This window comes from Melanostigma gelatinosum (genome assembly GCF_949748355.1).
Source record: "Melanostigma gelatinosum genome assembly, chromosome: 1".
NCBI lineage: Eukaryota > Metazoa > Chordata > Actinopteri > Perciformes > Zoarcidae > Melanostigma > Melanostigma gelatinosum.
The window spans coordinates 14,642,884-14,664,147 of NC_136634.1; the positions used below are offsets into that span (position 1 = coordinate 14,642,884).

Below are 21,264 nucleotides of genomic sequence, written 5' to 3' on the forward strand. Positions count from 1 at the left end.
CAGGAAATAAACAATGAATCAGACAAGAGAAGAGATTCTCACGCAGTCATTCATGGAGTCTCTCATGCGTCTACATACAGTCTGTATACCCTAGGTTGTAACATTGTTGAGAAATATTGACAGCATTCTGGTAGTTTGATTATTTGGTTCATGCCAAGCTGTTTTGTTAAACTGTATGATGGCGCAGAGAGCTGTGTGAAGCATTTCGTAAAAGAGAACTCCAAAATGAATAACAGCATGCAAGTCAACATTTTGTCGACAGAACTGTGCATTCAAATCTCCTGCATGTATCAAGGTTAAAAGGTGTCATCTCCTCCCATCATCAGGATAGCCATCTTCATTACTGCAATCATTACCAGCCTGACCTGCTGACCGATCCTCTCAGCCCTATCACAATAAGCACCGTGGCCATGTTCCTCCTCAACATCTCCCCCTCTCTCTGCAGTCTCCAGAGGAGGGTTCCCTGTCGGAGGCTGCAGAGCTGCAGGGCGGCATGCGTCCGGAGCAGCGGATACGAAGTGACAGAAGCTGCATGTATTTGTAGGCTATCTTGGAGAAACGTGCTGCTCGCTGTTGAAGCTATTTATAGAGCCTTTTACTGATGCCTCTGAGTAGTGTGGAGAAGACGGTTCTCTGGGGAATGACTTACGAGGCTCCCTCATATCTCCCACCTCCCCCATTCAACGCACGTCCACTCTTTTACTCCCTACTCTGCTCTGCTGATCCCTCCAACCTCTTTCATCCACTCTCGCCTTCTCAATTTCCATCCTCTGTTCGCTCTCTTCTTCCCAAACCTCCCCTGCCGATCCCCTCATCTTAACCAGCTCCTCTTCCTGTCTTCTCCACTTCTTCCATCTTCTCACAGAGCCTCTTTGCTCGTGTCCACATTTCCTCCCCTTTCTCTTTCTGTGTATCTCTGCTTCCCCCAAAATATGTTCCACATCTTCAGCCCTATGTCACTGTCTTACACTCTCAGTTACATTCCTATCAAAGAGAGAGAGCCGAACCATCAGAAACTCTTCTCTAAATTCCTCAACAGCAGGTGCTCCGGGACAAGAAGAAGAAGAAGCTCATCCTCTTTGAAGTGGTCAAGTAATCCCTGTGAATGAAGTGAAATGGTGGTGGCACACTTCTTATCTTAATGGCTTAAGAAGTAAGAAAGACGATCAAACTGACAATCTCGTAACATATTTCAACCTGTAAACTGTGAGGCCAATCTGAAGTTATATTCCCATCCCTCCCAAATTCTCAGAAAAAACAGCCAATCCTTGAGCCAAGTGATGTAACAGGATGCAGGAGTTGACGTTAGCATGTGAGCCTTCTAGCTGTATGAACATGCACACACACACACACACACACACACATACGTCCTTCAATATGACAGCATGCTGTGATGCAGAGTGGCGTTCGCTTGTCAAGCTGACAGACTCGCACTGACAGCATGGTCAGAGCGATGCAGACACTGGAGAAAAACACTGATTCTGTAACGCTCCAAACCACAACAACAAACAGCCTGCCGGGGACGATCAGAACCATCATCCCTCTTTTCTAGCCGCCTGATGCTGTGTCACTTTGATGGTTGAGCAAAGCGAGGCTCCAGAATGCGACCAAAATGATTTTGGTGAGTGAGATCAAATTTCAGATGTTTGAGTCCATGATGCCATTATCATTGATGTCCCCTCCGGACAGGATACACCAGCCACTGTCTATTCCATTCTAGCCTCCAAAGTCTCGCACTCGCGAGGATGCTTTTGCGCTCGCTCTGCGCGCTTGTATCACATACATACTCCTGTTTTTTATGTGCGTGAGTTGAGAGTAATTAAGCATGTACGTAGCAGTGCACAGAGCGTGATGCGAATGCATGTAGCGGAACAATTCAGCCGTCACCGTGTTCCACAAATCAAACGGCCTATAGCTGATTATTTTAAAAGTCCAAATGAGAGAGGAGGAGGCTGATGGGGGGGAGATACAAAGATATGTTCTGACTCAGAGGCCACTGGTGACCAAAGTGACTGAGCCGTGCCATTGATTCATACCAGCTGTGAAAAAAGCACTAAGATCTTTGACGTACGTAAACGTAGGCCGACTAATTCTGTGATTTAAAAAAACATTCTGTCACAAATATTACTTAAGTAAAAGTATGTTGGTATATAATCAAGAAAATGTACTTTGTACGTAATAATTCTCAATATGCAGTCCAATGGGCTCTTTGTTACACATACGATAATATTAGATTATTGTTATTATTAATGCAGAAACATGTCAGATGTATTTTAATGTAGTTAGAATGTTTCTGTCTGAAATGTAGTGGAGTTGAAATTAGCATCAAAATTGGCCTTCAGTACAATAATGAATTACGTTCCACCACTGATTCATAGCATGCTGTAAGAAAACAGTGTTACCAGTGGAAAGGCTGGTCTGGAGCCAGGAAGTCATGCAATGAAACATCCTCATGCAGTAGATGACCTGCTGACCAAAGGCAAATTAAATCACATTGCTGGGATTCAGCCGCATTTTGTGAATCACTGTAATGTCACATGTATTTCAAAGCTGCTGGGCAGGAGGTCTATGAATCGGAATTTTCGATAATCTTCATTACACTGCATCAGCTTTATCAAGTGATAGGCAGTTAATTATGGGGATGTCATTAACGCACACATCACAGAACAACTGACTTTTCATTCCCACAAAGGGCTGCGAGGCGGCTAATTGAAACGTGGTGACGAATAGGGCTGTCACAATCATGAACTTTAGTTGACGATTGCCATACAAATAATTGGCAATTTGAGATTAATGATTTAATTGTCTTATTGTGTTCACTTTATACCACAGTGGTGCTGTTGTTTGGATTTGCAACTCGACCTAAATCCTTTTCAATAGCTGCTCATCGGAATGATGCGATCATTGGCAAAGGTGTTCATTCGTCATCAGATAGTTTGCTGAAACAATGTTTCACCTCGGGCTCTGCTGCACATAGATTTAGCTTGCTGTAAAGCTGTTGTGTAGGCTGACCAAATGTAACACAAAGGTGGTTCAAGACAATAGGAGGAGGCTTGACTTTATTTTCAAATGTTAATATGAAACAGAGAATCACAAAGCCTGTATTAACTGTTCCTGATTTCGTTGTTTTGCCTTCAGGGTTGAAGTTGCTCACGTTGCACTGTCCATTTACCACCGGCCTGCTCTGAGCGTATCCACCATCACTCTCTCTCTTTTGATTCACCATACACGCGTACTATGCACTATTTCTAAACTGACCCACTTCATTCTTAAAACACCATGTTTCCAAAATATTTTAATTCGAAATATATAATTAAAAAAGCTATGGAAGCGACAACTCCAGCATAACTTTCCCCAGAGCTGTCAAACACACTGCTGCACCCATAGGGGAGACTCAAGAGAGCTGTTATGGACACCTCTCTGTCATTATTTTGCTTTCCAACAGCAGTAAGATCTAGACAGCCAAGCTCTCTTTTTACATGTTTGTTTTTTCCTCACGTTGGAACTTTGGGCTCAGGTAGACTCTCTGTTTACCCAGCGTGTACACATCTAATTGACTTTCCTTTTGTTGCCACATTTGTAACATTGGCATTAAGTTCCCTTAAATAGCGGAAATTCAAAGGTTGTACAAGATGATTGTGGCCAGCTATAATCGCCATCAGGCGGTTATAGAATAATTCCAAAATGCCCAGTGGCGAAACTATATGGTTTATGGTACCAAAAGGGGCCCATAGCGTGACAGGGCTGAAGTCTGTGAGGAACCTCAGCCGGTCCCCATCACCTCAGCTGTCACCATGTCAGTCCGCCTTCGCTGCACTATTACATAGCCAACAAGCAGCGATGGATAGAAAAAAGCAATGGGAAGGAGAAGGAAAGTGGATTGTCTGGAGTTAGTTTTGTAATTGAAAGTGAAAATGTGATGGTGGTGACCAAGAGAAATCAAAGAGGCAGAGGAGGGAGAAGCAGGGGGAACATGAGAGAGAGCAAAGAGTGATAGCAGAGAGATGAAGACGACAGGAGAGAGGGAGGGAGGAGAGGAAGGAAAGAGAGGCTCAGGACTGTGCAGCTGTGGGAGCGTATCAAACAATCACTTCTGTGTCAGCGACTCAACACACCGGCAGAGGACATCTAGCATAGTAGAAGAGCTCAGCCAACACAAGAACAACTATCTCTGACGTCAAAACCGAGCTTCGCTTTCTCTGTTCGCGAACAGCCAGAAGGCCGGTTGATTCAACTCAACCACCTGAGTTTAAAAAAACACCTATGGCTGAGTTCACAGAGGATTCTGAAAAATGTCACATGAGTACAAATCCCTTTCACGAACATCAAATCACAGTGCAGCAGTCCACATGGCGCATGAAAGGAGGAACATGTGTAATCTGCAGAGTCGAGCATCGGAGCAGTTTCGGGTCTCCAGAGAAGCTGATTCACGAGCTGCTTGTTGTACTGAGAGCAGGTGGAGCTGCTGGGGACAGCATCCCCTCAATGTAAATCACGACAATGACATCGTTGCCCAACAGGCACGCACACTGACATCACGATGTCAACACAGAGTCCACATGCAACACACAGGCATGATGTTCATGTGTGAGGATTTGAAAGATGTGTCTTTTATTTGTGTAAAACTATAAGAGACTTGAACGTACATCGTAGAGAGTGACGCGGTGTCTTTGTGTATCTGCATGTGTGTTGTGCATGTCTAGCGTGTGCTGAGGGGGAGGGGGGGGGGGGTGTAGGGCGTCAAGGCAACGCAGGCCTCGAGACAAGAGGGTGGTTGCCGTGGAAACCTCAGGCTGAGAGCTTAGCAGCCAGACGATTGACTGAGAGGAAGGAGCGATAGACGGGCAGAGACGGAGAGAAAGAGTGTGATGTAAAAACACGAGGGCAACGTCCCACGGGCAAGGGACCACTAACAAAAGAGAGAGAGAGAATTCAAGAGAGCTGGAGGGTGAAATTATGTCTATGAAAGAGAGAAAAAACAATGACAAAGAGATCAAAGAGGAATGAATGAAAGCCGGAAGACAGCAGAGAGGCGGGCGATGTGGACTCACAGGGAACGGTGCGGAGGTAGAGGTTGTCTCTGATGATCTGCTGGTGGTCGTGGTCCACTGAGCCCTTGGAGAAACGCAGGTTGAGGTAGTGCCGCAAATCCTTGTCAACCACCCCACCTGAACACAAACACAGGAAGAGAGAGATTAGAGCTCGCTTTCATTTGATAACAGGACACGCAGAACCTACAGCCTGACCTTTGTGTTGGAGTAATATCCAAGTATTTCATTGCGTTTGGTTTCAAGATTGGCTCGAGATCAATTGTGATGCAAGTCACACTGTATTGGAAACAAGTGAAAGGCTCTCACTCCACTGGAAGAACGAGCAGCCTGCCCACTAGGCCAGTCATTACACTCATTCTGTGCAACTAAAACACGCTCAAACCCACAGAACATGAACATTAAAAAAAGAAAACATTATATCCTGCTTCAACAAAGAGTTGGTACAAGCTGATACAGAATGCACAGTTTGTCCCAACTGTTAGATGATTTTTAACTCCTGAGGAGAAGTAAAGGAGGAAAACTGTGTGTTGAGGGTGTTAAAGAAAAAAGCAAGCTTTTCTTGATACAAAAAGAGACAAAATGGCTTAATCAGATTGAAAGCTTGCACTGATTTTCACACCAAAGCAAAAAAAGCAGAGTTGACTACACGCGCTGAGGTAAACACACACACACACACACACAGATCATGGTAATTGTGTAAACCAGTGATCCCATTGGGGCTAAATATGCGGTGTCAGCAGGTTGGGTGACAAAGGCCTACAGAGGACAGAAGCTCACCCCCCCCCCCCCCCCCCCATCTCTGCCTGTATCTTCCTGAAACACAGTAAAATAAGTAACAGACATAAGTGAAGGCAGAGGGCAAATATATCTGTGCTGCACACACGCTGTATGATAATGTCCATGAATTGTTTCTCCTCCCTTCATCCCAAACCAAAGAAGCCCAGGAGGATGAGAGGAGGAGAACTTATTTTCCACACAACAATCGGTATGCGTGACTATCACATCAGACAGCGGGGGGGGGGGGGATGAGGTTACATGCTGGGCATTTACAAATGAAAAACATGTCACTTATGCATATTCTAGCGACCTCCTGCCAAATTTAATTGACAGCGTTCGGCCTACCGGTTGAGATTATGCAGCGCGTACCGTCAAAGAGAACATACAGCGTACCGTCGGAGAAGAGATTCTTTACACCGCACACAGACTTCATATGTTGCTGACACAGCTGACTCTGTGATTTTGCAGTAATGAATCCTTTTGGAATAACATCTGATGTAAACTGACACCATTTTAGCGAGGCTTCGAAGCATTGGGAATTGATTCACAATGGTTAGAGGAAGGGAGAGAGGAAAGGAGAGGAGAGACAGCCAGAAAACAAAGGAAGACGGGATGAAATCTTGATTTACATTATCAGGACTGTCGCAGTTCTCAGAATGGTAAAAAAATAAATAATCACATCATACAGCTATGTGTTCAGGCATAGGCCATATATTTGACATGCACAGACACCGACACACACACGTATTTATACATGCACACCAACACACACAGACATATGTGCAGAGAGAGATGGATAGACGGACAGAGTGAAGAAAAAGGCAGTGCAGCCCAGGCACCTCATCAGCAGCTGGCCCAGATGTTGACAAAAGCAGTCCTTTCTCCACAGGTATACATCCACAGACAGCCTGTCCTCCCAGGCGTCCTCTAGCCTTGCAACCAACCACCGAACATCTTCTGCTGAAACCTCACTTTCCTCCTTCCTGCCTCTGCTTCTCCACCGCAGTTCCACCGTACACACTCGGCACCTGGCTGCAGCCGATGTTAATCCCGGAGAAGACGAGGACGAGGGGGAAGGGAGACGCAGAGAGACACGGAGAGATGTAACGAGACGACGACCATCGGGAGAAAAGAGAGGAGAAGGAGATGTGCCAGTGGGAAGCCGGGCTCCAAACGACCTGCCAGCCGATTGGCCAGACTGCTTCCACAGTCCTGCAGTGGCCCCTATCTGCTGCTGCTTTTACTGCACTGGAGTGTTTGTGCATTTGCATGGTGAATGTGTGTGTGTGTGCAAGAGACTGAGAGAGAGATATTGAGTGAGAGTATAAAATAGATGTTTTTGTGTATAAAAGCATGTGTCGATGTGTGTCTGTATTTCTGAGTGTGTGTTTGTGCGAGTGCACCCAGATGCTCCCTGATATTCCTCAAATAATCTGTTTGTCGCCCACCAGATGCTCTCCCTGTTTGACCTTGTGTAAACATATCTGAAGAGAGAGAAATACTGTGAAACGCAACAGCAGCATATGTCACACTGAGGTAGCGCACACTCATACGGGAGGGATGAGAGATGAGCTCATAGCTGCAGACGCCAGTGAAGATGCCTTGAGCGCCGTCTCGGGCAAGGTTTGGTCTAAATACAAGGAATAAACAAACACCGACACAAGACACACGCTCGTGATATGAGCACTCAGATCAGAGCACCGCTGAGTGTGGAGGAGGATGTGTGTATTTACAGAGGCTTCATAGGTATAACTCGTCAATTAGGTACATTTAGCAAGCTCGAGAGTAAATCTTGATGCAGTAAACATCAAAGTCAACTTGTTTTGTGGCGAGCTGCTTCAACAAAGCGGGAAACATTCTGAGGGAAAAGTATTTTACAGATGTGCAAAAAGGAGTCGCAAGTCAAAAGGGAAACAGGGTGACAGCCACGATCAATCACAAACTCATCAAGACAGAGAGTAATCAGCGAAGCTTCTGCTCAGTGAAGCACTACATTAGGCCATGCAGGTCACATCGTCTCCTGCTACATCAACTGCTGGAACTCCCTCCACCACAGCAGCCTCCGCCGTATCAATCAACACATGCAATGGTACAGTGGGTCTCTATGGGCTCGTCTGTTGAGTTTATTTGTTCAATATCTCAGAGTGCGTGTCTGCTCTGTTACTGCTGGGTGAGTTAACCGTGTTTATCCTGCTGCTTGGATGCAAATGTGAAAGCAGAGTCTGTACGATACAAGCAATGCAATAAATGGTTCCGACCGCGTGACAGTGAACATCAGGAAACGTGTCTTCAACCGGGTACAGCTTTCCATTTTTCCAAAGAAAGCCTGGGAATCAACAAGACATCCGTTTTACAGAGAGTGATGTATGGATGGTTTCTGCCATATCTATATTATCGAATGCCTTTGTTTGTTGCCTGAGGCACAAATAAGAGGCATCTTTATGTTTATATGGCAGACAGCTCCTGACTTACCTAACACACCACTGTACAAATGGTTAATCAAGGTTAATCATTTCATTATCATCTACGATCAATGTGATTTCAGTATATGGGGGGAAAAAACATGAAACACCAACATACTAAAATCATTTTATTGTTTTGGGCATTTTTGCTCTCAATTGTTAGTATAGAGTGTGGCTGAGAGGCAGACAGGAAATGTGGAAAGAGAGATAAGGGGGGACATGAAACAGAGGTCCATGCCTCCACACGAGCAGAGCATTCAGCCCGGTGTCATTATACAATTCAATGTGCAGCAGACAGGTAAGAGACACTCGTATGAAACTCACAGCAGCAACTCTTCCATTTCAAATGAGAACACAGTAAAAATGAAACAAATCCATCCCGAACAAGAGCTATTAGATTAGAGAGGATCATATTTAGCTCGTTGTTATTCAAAATAGTGTACTGTGAATATCTAACCCTAATCCTAAATTTAAGACCAAACCCAAACTAATGCAAATATCTTGTTTATTTTTTTACATTGTTTAAACAATTTACACATTCACAAGTTGTCGTTCATCTTTCCATCTTTGTGGTTTACACAGATGAAACTACAGTGCACGGATAATAAAGATGCAACGCAGCAGGCCTGATAATAACAATCGTACTTTCCTCCCAGAGATAAATACATTGTTAATCCTGCCCTTCGTGCCCTTCGTGCCCTCAGCAGTTCAAGATCACACTACCTGTCACTTATCAACATCACACTGATTTTATTCTCTCCTGCTTTGTTTCTTTCATTTATTCAGACGAAGGCATGATTTTTGATTGTAATACTTTGACCTACTTTGAGTTTATGTTTGGCCAAGGTCTCAATCTGCCACTGTTATGGTAGTGTTGTGATGTTTGGCTTATATTCTTTAATTATTACACTTTATTTGATAATAATAGCACTTACCATTGGCTGTTTATACCTTAGATTGCTCTTTTGTTTTTGACCGTGGATTTTTGTTGTATGATGTAATTTATGTATTTCCGTGACCTATGGTGTTGAAGGTCTGCCAGCAAGGCAGACATCCTTTGTTGTATTATTCCAACAATCACTTCTTTCATTAATCATGCAGTCTACACAATTTCAAAAGTTCATGGAGTCCAAAGTGAAGATGTCTTTAGATGTATTGTTTGGTCCAACCAAAAATATTCAGTTTACAAAAAAGAGAAGCAGCAACTTCTCATATCTGAGAAGCTAAAAAACTATTTTACATTTGTTCTGCTTGAAAAATAACCCAAACAATGAATTCACTTTCAAAATAGTTGACAAATAATTTTATGCTGATAAATTGCTAAATCAACAGTTTTTAGCCTCACTGTAATCGGAACAGCTCAACACTAGATCTGATCGAAAAGCCAATATCAGAAAAATGGTTTGATTTAGGCTGACAGACCTACTCTATTCTAACAAGGCAGAGCATAGAAGGAACCATAGACTGTATATAAGAAGTGGACATAGCCACTGTGACGTCACACACTGGTTTAGGGACTACAGTTTTGAAGCCTTGAGTTTGGAATTTTGTCCGTTGCCATCTTGGTTTTTGGCCGTAGCCATCTTGTTTTTTGCAACCAGAAGTGACACTAGAGGGCGGATCTACCCTGCTTTATCATCTATTTTACTCGTGTAGGACCATCATTTTCAAGAAAAGTTGAGACCATAAACTCATGTTCACAATGTTTCCTGGGGTAATAAATCAAGTGAGAAGTAGAGTCGTATTCTCATCGACTTCTATACAATCAGACTTCTTATGGTGTACGTCAATCTCTGATGGCCATTTGAAAGAATGTGAGTTTAAAGGTACAGAGACGATTTAAAATATGGACGTAGTCTCTGAGAAGTCACCCATGTGTTTCCGTTGTGAAGGTAGGGGGCATTTCTTGGCATTGGCGACACTCCCTAACTCGAAAAACGGGAAAAGAGGTGGATCATCGATGGAGCTGAGGCAGCCGGGGTGACAGCAGAGCAGAATTAGCATCCTGATAAGGCGCCCACCTGTCACTCAAAGAGGCCACACCTTTAATTATGCCTAACTTTAAGCCTTAATATAATTTAAACAGGTTAGATACATTCAAATGCACCCACGTGCTGTTGTCATGAACAGTGGAATTATCTCTAGAGACCAAAACCATTTTGTGTACCAGCAAACAACCCTGAAGTCGCGCCTCAGGAAGACATGCTGGCATGCTAAGTCTTTCTGTCCATGCACACACAGCAACATGTTCATACACACTTGCAAATGAAACCTCATAATCAGAAGAACACAAAAAGATAGTGAGAGTTAAACATGGTGCAACATCCTGTCAAAAATAGCTAGACACGGAATACTTATGCTTGACACATGAACAATCTCTCCTTTGCCTCTAACTAAAGCACAGATGCACCTGACACATACCACAAACAAACACCTGATCTGATCCAAGCGACAAAGACACAACATGTTACTCGTTGGAATAAATTGTAGGGCTGTCTGGCCAGTTAAAGGCCAAGATTTGAGCTGATGGACGGGGGCGTCTGTGGAGAACGAAGGTGAAGTGGTGCTGTACCCGAGTGGTTGTCATGGAAAACAAAACGGAGAGACAGACTTGCTGATCGATAGCTTGCCTGCACTCCCACAAGAGGTCATACAGAGCAGTACCAAACTGCAGGGCGGGAGTCAGCGCATCAACTCTGGACTGGAACACACGTACAGAAGAAAAAGGAGGAACATGTCTTTGTCTGCTTTCTCATCCAAATTCTAAAAGCTACTACAAACACAACATCTTCAGCACCGGGGTCAATGACGGACACTGACATACATAATCATCATAGCAAACAATGTGGCATGTCAAAACACAGGTGTAACGAATGACAGTACTAATTGCTGCAGTGCAATAATCAACGTGACTGGAGCCATAAGAGCGACACAAACGTAGCAAACTAACTTAACCACAAAAAATAGACTCAAAACTTAACATTTAAATGAATTAAACGTACCTTGTTGCCACCTTCGACTGGCGCCAATTAGACTCTCCAATTGTTAATTAGGAGACGCAATTTCCGAGCTTCGCAGTATTTCAATGTCACTGTCAATTTCCGTTTTCAAACTTTCAAAATAAGAGCGTAACTAAATAAAAGCCAGAGTAGAAAATAGGCTTTAAAAACACAAACTTTACATATATATGGTGTGAAAGCAGCTATGTATGTGGGTCATTTACAAATATGATTTGAATACAATTTGACTTGATTCCTTTTTTAATAAGAATCACTGCTGTACAGTTCATTGTATTGCTTGTAAGTTTAATAACCAGGACCCAATGCACAATTCTCTATTTTGTGTGTCTTTTATTTCATTACATACACTATATACAAACTGGTATGCATATATGTCCATTGTATATGTATATTGAGTAATTTAAGCACAAAAAGAAATCCTTCCGGATTAATAAAGTTCTGTCTTAGGTATTCTCTAAAGATATCCAATTTCCCTCCAGCCACTCGTGTCTCCTCTCCGTTGGTCCTTAGTCCCATCTCCTTTGTTTCCTCATCCACCTCTTCAGTCGTCCTCTTTATGCTATCCTGCTCTGAGCTCTGTGTGTGTGTGTGTGTGTGTGAGATGTGTACCGTGTGAATTATACCGTATATATAGTGATAGTTTCTACATGTGGGTGTATGCGAGGCCATTTAGTTGTGGATGAAGTATCTGTTTCCAGTACCGCTAATGACGTTATTACAGCAGGCGGCAGGGCTCATTATTAATAGTAAATGACAGCGCCTCTCTCCTAAAGGTCTTAATATTGATCCCCCTTAATGATGACGTTCCTCCATGTCTTTCTCCACAGCACCGCAATCAAGGCCAGACACACATTTACATCCTCTGAGTCACTATGAAGAGAAAGCCCACATTATAAATGTGACTTTAAAATCAAAAGATGGAGGTTATAAGAATTTCCAACCATAATATTCCATGTACCGTCCTCCTCCTCCCACAGCGAGCAAATTAATTCCTCGTCTCCTTGCACGTCTTTGCTGATGAGACACGAGGAGGTGGGTGTTTTTTGTGTATGTGGTGGCTCCTCTTTTAAATGCGGCCATATGGAGATGTTTGTCACCCCTAATTGCACTATCTAGTTCAAGCTGCGCTCCTCACACAACGAGCAGGATGCATCTTAATTGGAATTAAAGCAACAGACTTACTGAGAGCTTCATAAAATGAGGAGAGAGGATGGAGAACAGTCAAGGAATAAAACTCTGGAGGAAGGGAAAATGAGTGTGTGGGCTGAAACACTTTATCTGTTCTCTAGCAGTGAGTAGCAACAATTGAGATCATAGGAGCCTTAAAGACAACAGAGAGTAATGAGAAACTTATTGGTTTGCGGGTGCAGTTGTCAATAACACAAGGGGTTAAAACCAGCAGGGATGTGTTCAGAGTAAAAACAAAAATGAGTTATTGTAGCTGTGGCAGAGAGAACGCTGCCCTCTGAGGATCATAATGTTTCTCCTCTCCAGTGATTCATTTGAGTGCAATGGTCTAATCAAGCCTGTCTGCATCACTACGGGCACCTTTTGTGCTGCTTAATCCAAACTAAGATGTATTGAATTGTAGAACTGTACTATCCTGACTTCGCCTTTCTTTTCTTCATCACATGTTAGCATGAACTGTATGAACAGCACATAAAGTCAGTGAGAAGAAGTGGCCATCACTCACATCCAAACAAGTCAGGTGGAAAACGTCTCATAAGCTCTTCACCAAGCAGACGTTCTGCTCTGACTCATTCAATTCTGACCACCATGATCAAATACATCGCTCCAAACATTTGCACTGTTACCAGAGAAGCCTAAAAATGTATTACATGATTGTAAACAGCCATTTGAAATGAACGTTTTCATATTGAGGCTACTCCTAAAAAGCTGGCCATGCAGATAGCTTTGGTTTTATTGGCCTAGAATTGTGTCTCTGGTGCCAACAACATTATAGGAGAAACATCAGCAGCAATGTTTTTTGTTTTCAGAAAGTGTCCCCGCTCCAGAGATACAATGTGGACCATTTTCTTTGGAAAACATTTTTTCACCTCTATTATTTCAGTGTGGAGGCTGACACCTCAGAGTTTGATCGAACCCAAACTATCTGCATGGATACAGATACCACTGAGTGCTACTAAAATGTTTGGGGTTTAAGCGAACCTGCCGTTCAAGTGGAAATCTTATACCATGCCGATAAGATAGACACAAACAAGGAAACATACAACATACAACATATGTTCATGTAGTTCCAGCTGGATGTTATAGCTTTAGTACAAGTATTATTCAAGACAGACTTAACTCAGAAGAGAGGCTTTGGTCATAATTACAGTCACCAGTCTCCTTGTGACATCAGCAACAGCATTTATAGAGCGTTACGGAGCAGTTCAGCACTACAGACGGCGACAACTGAGCGAATGAGCGCTAAAGGTTTAGACCTTTACTGATAAAATACTGAGCAGTCAAATGAACCGCATCATCTCTGAAGTGTCAGTGCAGTGAGGGAAGCTGCACTGAGTACTAACTGATTCGATGGTTACTGTCCTCTGCTGGTACGGAGCATCAACTACAGTGATGAAATGATCCTGCATGCAAATGAAGCACATCAGCTGAGATTTCTTCCAGCAGAAGCTTGCTGCTGCAATGAACATGATTATGTCAGCAGTGCAACATATGCAGTTTATCTACATCAGTCCTAATATGTAATGAACTGATGCACCTATTATATGAGGTACAACGATGAGGTAAATTCAGGTTCAATACATTATCCCTTAATTTTGGGATAATTTGGGAGGATTTTGAAACAGTTGAGGTGCTGTTAAGGCCACAACTTCTGGGCACAGGGAGAAATCGCCCCCCCCCCCCCCCTTGCATCTAATTTCACCAAAACATCTGATGTAATGCTGAGATGACACACAGAGAGACGCATCAACAACCTTATCATTTCCTGTTGTTCCCACAATAAACATAGTGTTTACACACACACACACACAGAGAAAAACATCATGAATACTCATAAGAATGTGGTGTTTAATGTCAGCCCAGATGAACTGCTTTTCTTGGCAACATACTTGTGTGAATTACTTACGACCTCCTCACACACTGCATCATAAAGTCACATTGCCATGGTGATCCATCAGTGAAAGGTCTGTGCTTCTGGAAAACCCTTTAAACCTGACTCTTTACGGAAACGATAACTGTTGTTCAGGCCAAAATCTCCAGCTGAGACTCAAGATCGCAAGACATCTCAACCAATCACAGGCCACTATTACCAAAAGAAGCAAATGCATGAGACAGTTGACATCATTGTGGTTGGTCGAAACTGATCCGATGAGTGATGGACAGCAAATTGTTTTGACAAAACCTCCCTTCAGTCATGTCTTAGTCACACAAACATTGACTCGACACTTCACATGCATGCAGCACAGTCCCATGCAGTATGTCCATGGTGAGGAGAATTACATTGACCTAATTCACTTAACTGGACCGGTTAGATATTTGGTCATTGGCTGGCTCAGCTTTAGTTTGATCCTCTGAGCCGTGCCGCAGCAGCTTCTAGCCTCAATAAAACCGTCCTTCGCTTCTGACAGAACTCATCTCTTGGTGAGTTATTAATACCAACAGAGCAGACAGGATGTTATGCACTGATTCTTCAAGCTTTTCATCAACAAAGCGACACGAGAGGAGAATAAGGTCACCGTCGCTCCCTCCGCTCCATCTGTCCCTCCGTACTGTACCCACATTAAGAGGACTGGCACGACATGGACAGCCGAGTCAGGAAACTTGACAACTTCAAACAATTCACGAAGGTCTGCTTTCTAGCAAATGCAAATTATACACCAATTATTTCATGGACAGTGAATCTGAGATTTGTGCTCATATTTACTGCTGGCTAAGCTCCTCCCACTTACTGCGTTTATCCAATCTTAGCTTAAGAACTATAACGAGGCATGGGGAGCCGAGGCCTAGATGTGCATGCAATACTCAGGACGTCAAGAGTTTGGAGGATGGTGTCTTTTTCCAGAACCAAAAATTGCAAGAGAAAGGTGTATGAATAGAGTAAACGTTAGCAAGTCCGACGAACTAGATACACCTTCTACCTACAGTATTAACCTACTTCCAAAGGCAAGGGGCCTAATAATAGCTTTATTGTGTTATTTTGTAGGGTTACAGACAAGAGAAATGGGAGCTGAACCAATTTATCTGAATTTAGAGTAAATATGGCAGCTCTGTTCTGCACTTTGTTTGGGGAAGCTATATGCTCCCCCACTCCCACCAAAAACGCGGTTAGATATCGTGACATTTGCCAAACTCATCAATTATTCCTCCTCAACAAATCCTTACCTATGCTGAAGTAAAGTTTAAAAATATGAATATTAAAGCATAAAGCTGACCACTGTTTGTTGTCCAAGGTGGGTTTTTTCAGTTGTAACGATACAAACATTACAAACAAAGTTTATGTTTGAATGAATGACATACGACTTGCAGCTTAACGCTCAGCCTAAAATAGCATTACAGTTTCGCAGTATATCGTCAACGCAGCCACCACATGCATATCTAAGACATTTTTTCACAGGGTTTTAAAATTAACATTAATTAGCAATGATTGTGGTTCTGATACTGAGGTGTTGCCGCAGTAAGGGGGCTGTGTACAGTCATAGGAATGGACAAGGAAGTTACAATTTAAAAGACTAATTAATGTTATTCATCTGCTTAATTCATGTTTACAGTTTCATTGGTAAATAGAGAGCTCCTTAACCATGGCCTATATAGGCTTTGGCCGAGAGCGGCTGCACAGTGCGACCGAGGCCGGCTGTGCTCCACTTTTGATGTTAAAGGGCATGTTAACAGTTTGAAATCATGTTCTTTTTCCTTCCGCATATTGTTCTCATAAACTCAGATGGATGAAACATCCTGAGGTCTTTCTCCTCCACACTCCTCTCTGAGAGGCAAAAACACAATTTGGAAAGAACAAACAGGCAATATCAGTAAGCAGTGACATGTTTATGGCTTTAAGTCTGCATTTCTTATCCACGGAAGGGAAAATAGCGTTTTTTATGTTCTTTCTCTTCTCATGTCAATCAGAACATTTGTTGTGGATTCATCCTGGGATGACGGCTCTAATGTAATCTGAATGAAAAAAGGTTAAAAATAGCTGACATTAATATTATTTATATCACTGTATTTGCACCATAGCTATTTATGACAAAATATTCATGCCAATGAAAGGCAACCAAAAAGAGGACTGGGTTATTTATAGCTTCAATACTTATTTAATTGTGAGAAATATTGTTTTCCTTTTTTCCAAAAACGGAGAAGAAGCTCACAAAACCAAAACTTATGAAACCATTCAAGCACAATGTCGTGTGAACTGAAATATGTAGCAATGTTGCTTAATTAGGGAGAAAGGAAAGACAAGGTTATCACCATCATATTGTGTCCATTGTGCATTAGTCATTATGATAAGTTGGCACAATGAAGACACATCGTTATTTCTTTACTTTTTAAATGAGGAATCTGCTAAACATAATCTGAAAACATCACAAGACGGAATTTTCTGTTTTCCGAAGTGTGTATTCTCACACCTTCACCATACTCTTCTTTTGAAACTCCACCTCCCTTTCTCACTTACACACACGCACACGCACACACGCAGACTCGATCACACTTCTCTCCATACTGTTCTAACACCTCTCGACGGTTATGATCTTCATGGCACGTTTAGAAATCTGCCTCACTGAGCCCAGCAGCCGTTTTCACTTCACTCCTGCTTGGTGCTGATGGGGAGATGAACACGGACAAAAGATGTTTACCACATAATCATACAAACAGATGGACAGAGTCAGTAACTCACTTGGTAACCAACAAGAAAATCTATAACTATGAATGTTTTTGAATTGCAAATGCGTTTGGAAATATTCTTATCATTGAAGCTCAAAAACAATCCTTTCAGTAGAGTGTGCATGTAATGTTACACTGATTGCTGTCGTGGGCCTTTTTCACAGCAGACGTTTTGACTCGTCAGCAGGAACAGCACAGGTGTTGCTCTGTTATATTTAAGTGTCCCAGTAAGTCGCGACAGTGTGCCAGTGAGCATGTGCAACACCAGGACCCTGCAACTGAAGCAGCTAAATAGAATTTAGCCTTGATCCAGTTATTCCTTTGCACCTGTGCTCCAGATAATAGGATGTTAAGGTTGCAGAGTTTTCCTTACATTAATATACAAATTGTTTTGTTTTGTCGGTGAAAATGTTGTGTTGTTATATTGCTGTACTGCCGTTAGTTGAGATTCATTTGCAGCACAGCCATTTGCATGACAGAGAACTGAAACCCTTGACACACACACACACACACACACACACTCACACACAGCGGGAGAATAAATAACAGCCCTCTTGAGATGGAGAATCAAACATTTCTTTCCTGGCAATTCTACTCTCACATTTAAATAATGTCTCTGTAAAACAACATCAACTGACTGAGTAATTGATTTCGTAGTTAGCTACGCTAAAGTTTTTTTCTTTCTTCCCTTCATTGAGGATCAGTTTAACAGAGACGAAAAGACGAGAATTCAGACACCAAAGATATTATCAACACTTGAAACAGTTTTGGTCCAAAAAGAAGAAGAATGATTTTAAACTTTCATTTCGTTGATGTGCCCACAGTGTTACATGGTGAGAATACTGTTGGAACCATTTTTACCAACAAATACCGTTCGATTAGAATTTGTTTTCCAGTCGAGGAGTGACCCTCGATCATAATTGAACCGCATGGTACTTGCATTTGCGATATGTATCTAAATATTTGGGTAGCTGTTTTCCTTTGGGCTTTCTGCGGTCTATTCAGTGGTTAGATTGAAGAGGTTTAAACTGATCAGTCAGTCCGTAGTATGTTCAGCTGATATTCCAATGCTGCCATCCCTAGACTAACCTTCTATTTCTATTGTGACGTTTTACGAAACACTTTGCGAAAGCAACGCACCTGATAATATTCCAGCTTGTAAAAGGCATTATTGTGTACTTGACACTGAAACAGGAATCGGTTGCTTTTTAAATCTGCACACATTTTGATGCTAAGCTTCCGGTTTCTTTTCCCAATGACTGCTGATTTCTTCTATTATTATTCCTCTGTTGCTCAGAGGGACCTTTGGCTCTTTCTACCCTTTCAATTGTCAGTCTGGATGTTTTGTTCTCCATGTACAAAACATAACTTTTTTTGCAAACCCAAAAAAAAATACAGAGTAGTCCTCTCAGCCATCTGACTGTAACAAATCAAGCTTTTGTGGGAGGTGATACCAAACTTTTGAACGGTATAGTGTATGTAGCACAAGATGTCTTTGGACAATAGTGGAAGATACTCACACCTGCATGTTGTGCCGTGCAAGGAAAACTTGCCAACTCAGAACTATATATTTTATATGAACATTATCTTGGGCTGAGAATGCAGCAGTACCACAAATAATTGAACAGGTTTGGGCCAGTAAAAGCTGTATGATAGTCCCTTCCTTACAAAGAAAGCAGTATCCCGTATGTGGATGTGCATGTTCCCTGAAATCTGCGATGAGTGCAGATGAAACGGTGTGTGAGAGGAGGTCAGGGCACAGTCAGACTGTGAGCTCACTTTGGAGGTCCATCAGGCCGTCACTGTTGTACTCCCTCAGGGACGGAAGGGGGGTTTCTAACTGACTGAAAATAGTCTGCTAAAATGTGTAAATGTGTGCGCATGTTCGCATGGGCAGTGAGACACGATTGTGCACCCAGACAGGACATCCGGCTCTGATTTTGGCCGTGTGTGGCCTCTGAGCAGAGCGATTGGACTGCTTCTACTGTAGAGGATTCCTCAGCGGGCCACAAGCGTGTCAGCAACTGTCTGCAAGCACACTGCCATAAATGCACTCTGCTCTCCACTGGGTAGAAGTCAAATGGACGAATGACAGCAAGAGATACAGACAGAGCATGGATATATATATGGCGACAACAAGTGCAGAAACAGCAGAGTGCTCAAGGACGTTCAAAGACCACGTTCAGCTGTGTGAGGTGGGTAGTTCAATAACCAGCTTCATGTTTAAATGGATAAGAGAGGAGGGGGTGGATAGATACGTGCACATTAGCATTTAACCCCTCACACATCACAGGGCAGTACTCTTACACTGTCAGTGGCTCGAACTCAATAATCAATCGCAGTGACGCAACCCCCCAGAAACACTGAGATCGAGAGAGTCAGGCAAAGAGTGTGAAGACAAATCCTCTGTGAGCAAACTCGGCATTGCCAATAAAAAAAAAAACTGGTTTGTTATATTCTCTTCTCGTGTCCCAGAAACAAGCCACTGTAATGCTCATTTCATGGCTGAGAACGCAGCCCTTATAGCCACTTATAAGGACTTAAACTGAGCCTCAGATGGCGTGATGATAACTATCTCCTCCGCTCTTCATACAATCCGATGTTCTCGTCGTATAGGGACCCTGTCTGCTTTTACACTGGCTGACAGAAGCAGGTCACTCAGTCAACACTGTTGCCATAAATCCACTGCTATGCTCAGAAACATTCAAACAAGCCTCTAGCTTCAGAGGCCACAATAATCACACATAACACTGCACCGGCTGACAATAACAAAACACTCAAAAGCTCCTCAAAGCATGACTGGAAGAGACCTGCACAATTATTTTCCACTCATGAACTCAGGGACATTTCATAATGCCAACAGGCAGCACTAAAAAGGGACTTTGTCAATGTTTGATGGCTCGTGAAGTGATGCAGTGTGTGTGTGTGTGTGTGTGTAGGCATTTTGTGTGAAATGTGTGGGGCGGGAGGTAAAGCACACCAAGTTGACCACATATCTGATCAGCATGAAAGCATTTGGCTACAAAAGTTACATTTTCCATCAGTGCATAATTATTCTGCAATGAGACAGAAAGTGTCTGTCTGAACAGCAGCAAAGAGAAAAACATTGCATCCACGGCGCGGGCCTGTTTGGTTTAACGAGCTCTGTCCTCCATCAAAGAAGAAGAAAACCGCAGGCTGTGGCGCGATGCCTAAACGGACACACCCCCTCCAGGCTGTGGCATCGAACCAGCGACACTGTGATAAACAAACGGCGGCTGCTCCCGGCTTCCATACAGGCTAATCATTATAGCAACTGATCCTGGTGGACTAAACCAATCATTACGCCTCGTAATTATAACAAACAGGCCCACGCGTGGGTCTGTGCTTTGTCCCTTTAGTGCAGACTGACAGATGACTGCACAAATGGCATCTTAATCAAACCATGCAGCGACACACACAAACACAGCACGCACGCACACACACACACACACACACACACGCACACGCACACACACCCACAGTCCTCCCCGCCTCTTAAATCAGCGCTACTAGCCCCTCTCGTGTTCACCGTATCTCACCTTGCTTGACACATTTGAGGCGGACCGGGTCTTTGCAGTGTTTGATCACGGCCAGCACGTCCCGGGTGGTGAGCCCGGCCACTGGCATGTTGTTGACCTCCAGCAGCAGCTCATCCTGGGCCAGTTTGCCGCTCTGGATCAGTCCCTTCCCCTGCTTCACCTCGCCGAAGTGGGGGAACTGGCCGATCTCCGCGCCCCCCTTCAGCTCGAACCCCAGCTCCCCGTCCTTCCCGCGGGTGATCACCGCTTCGTGGACTTTGTTTGTCCAGTGGTTTTTCTTCTTGAGGCTCTTAGACATCGTTAGGGCGAGTTATTCACCGCGGACTGGCCCATACAAAAGCCTCCTACCGTCTCATCCCTGCCTTTGTGCGACCGGCTGCAGCTTCACGGCTCCATCATCACCGGTGCACGCGAGGCGCAGTGTCCGCTCGGCGAGCCGCGCAGTCGGGCAGAGGGCTGCAGTACAGCACGGCGGCGGATGAAGAAATAATTGTTCCTGTCAGACACACAGACGCAAGAGACAGATACTAGCGGATGACCCGGATGT

General features: G+C 43.4%; 1 protein-coding gene across 1 annotated transcript in view; it reads right to left on the reverse strand.

Moving 5' to 3' along the window:
- magi2b (membrane associated guanylate kinase, WW and PDZ domain containing 2b) overlaps nt 1-21,015 on the reverse strand; it is a gene marked incomplete at its 5' end in the record, with an annotated part of 74,359 nt that extends 53,344 nt beyond the window's left edge. The window contains 2 exon segments of the mRNA XM_079274031.1: nt 5,052-5,168; nt 20,718-21,015. Coding sequence (XP_079130157.1) covers nt 5,052-5,168; nt 20,718-21,015 — 415 coding nt within the window.
- Nucleotides 21,016-21,264: the final 249 nt, after the last annotated feature.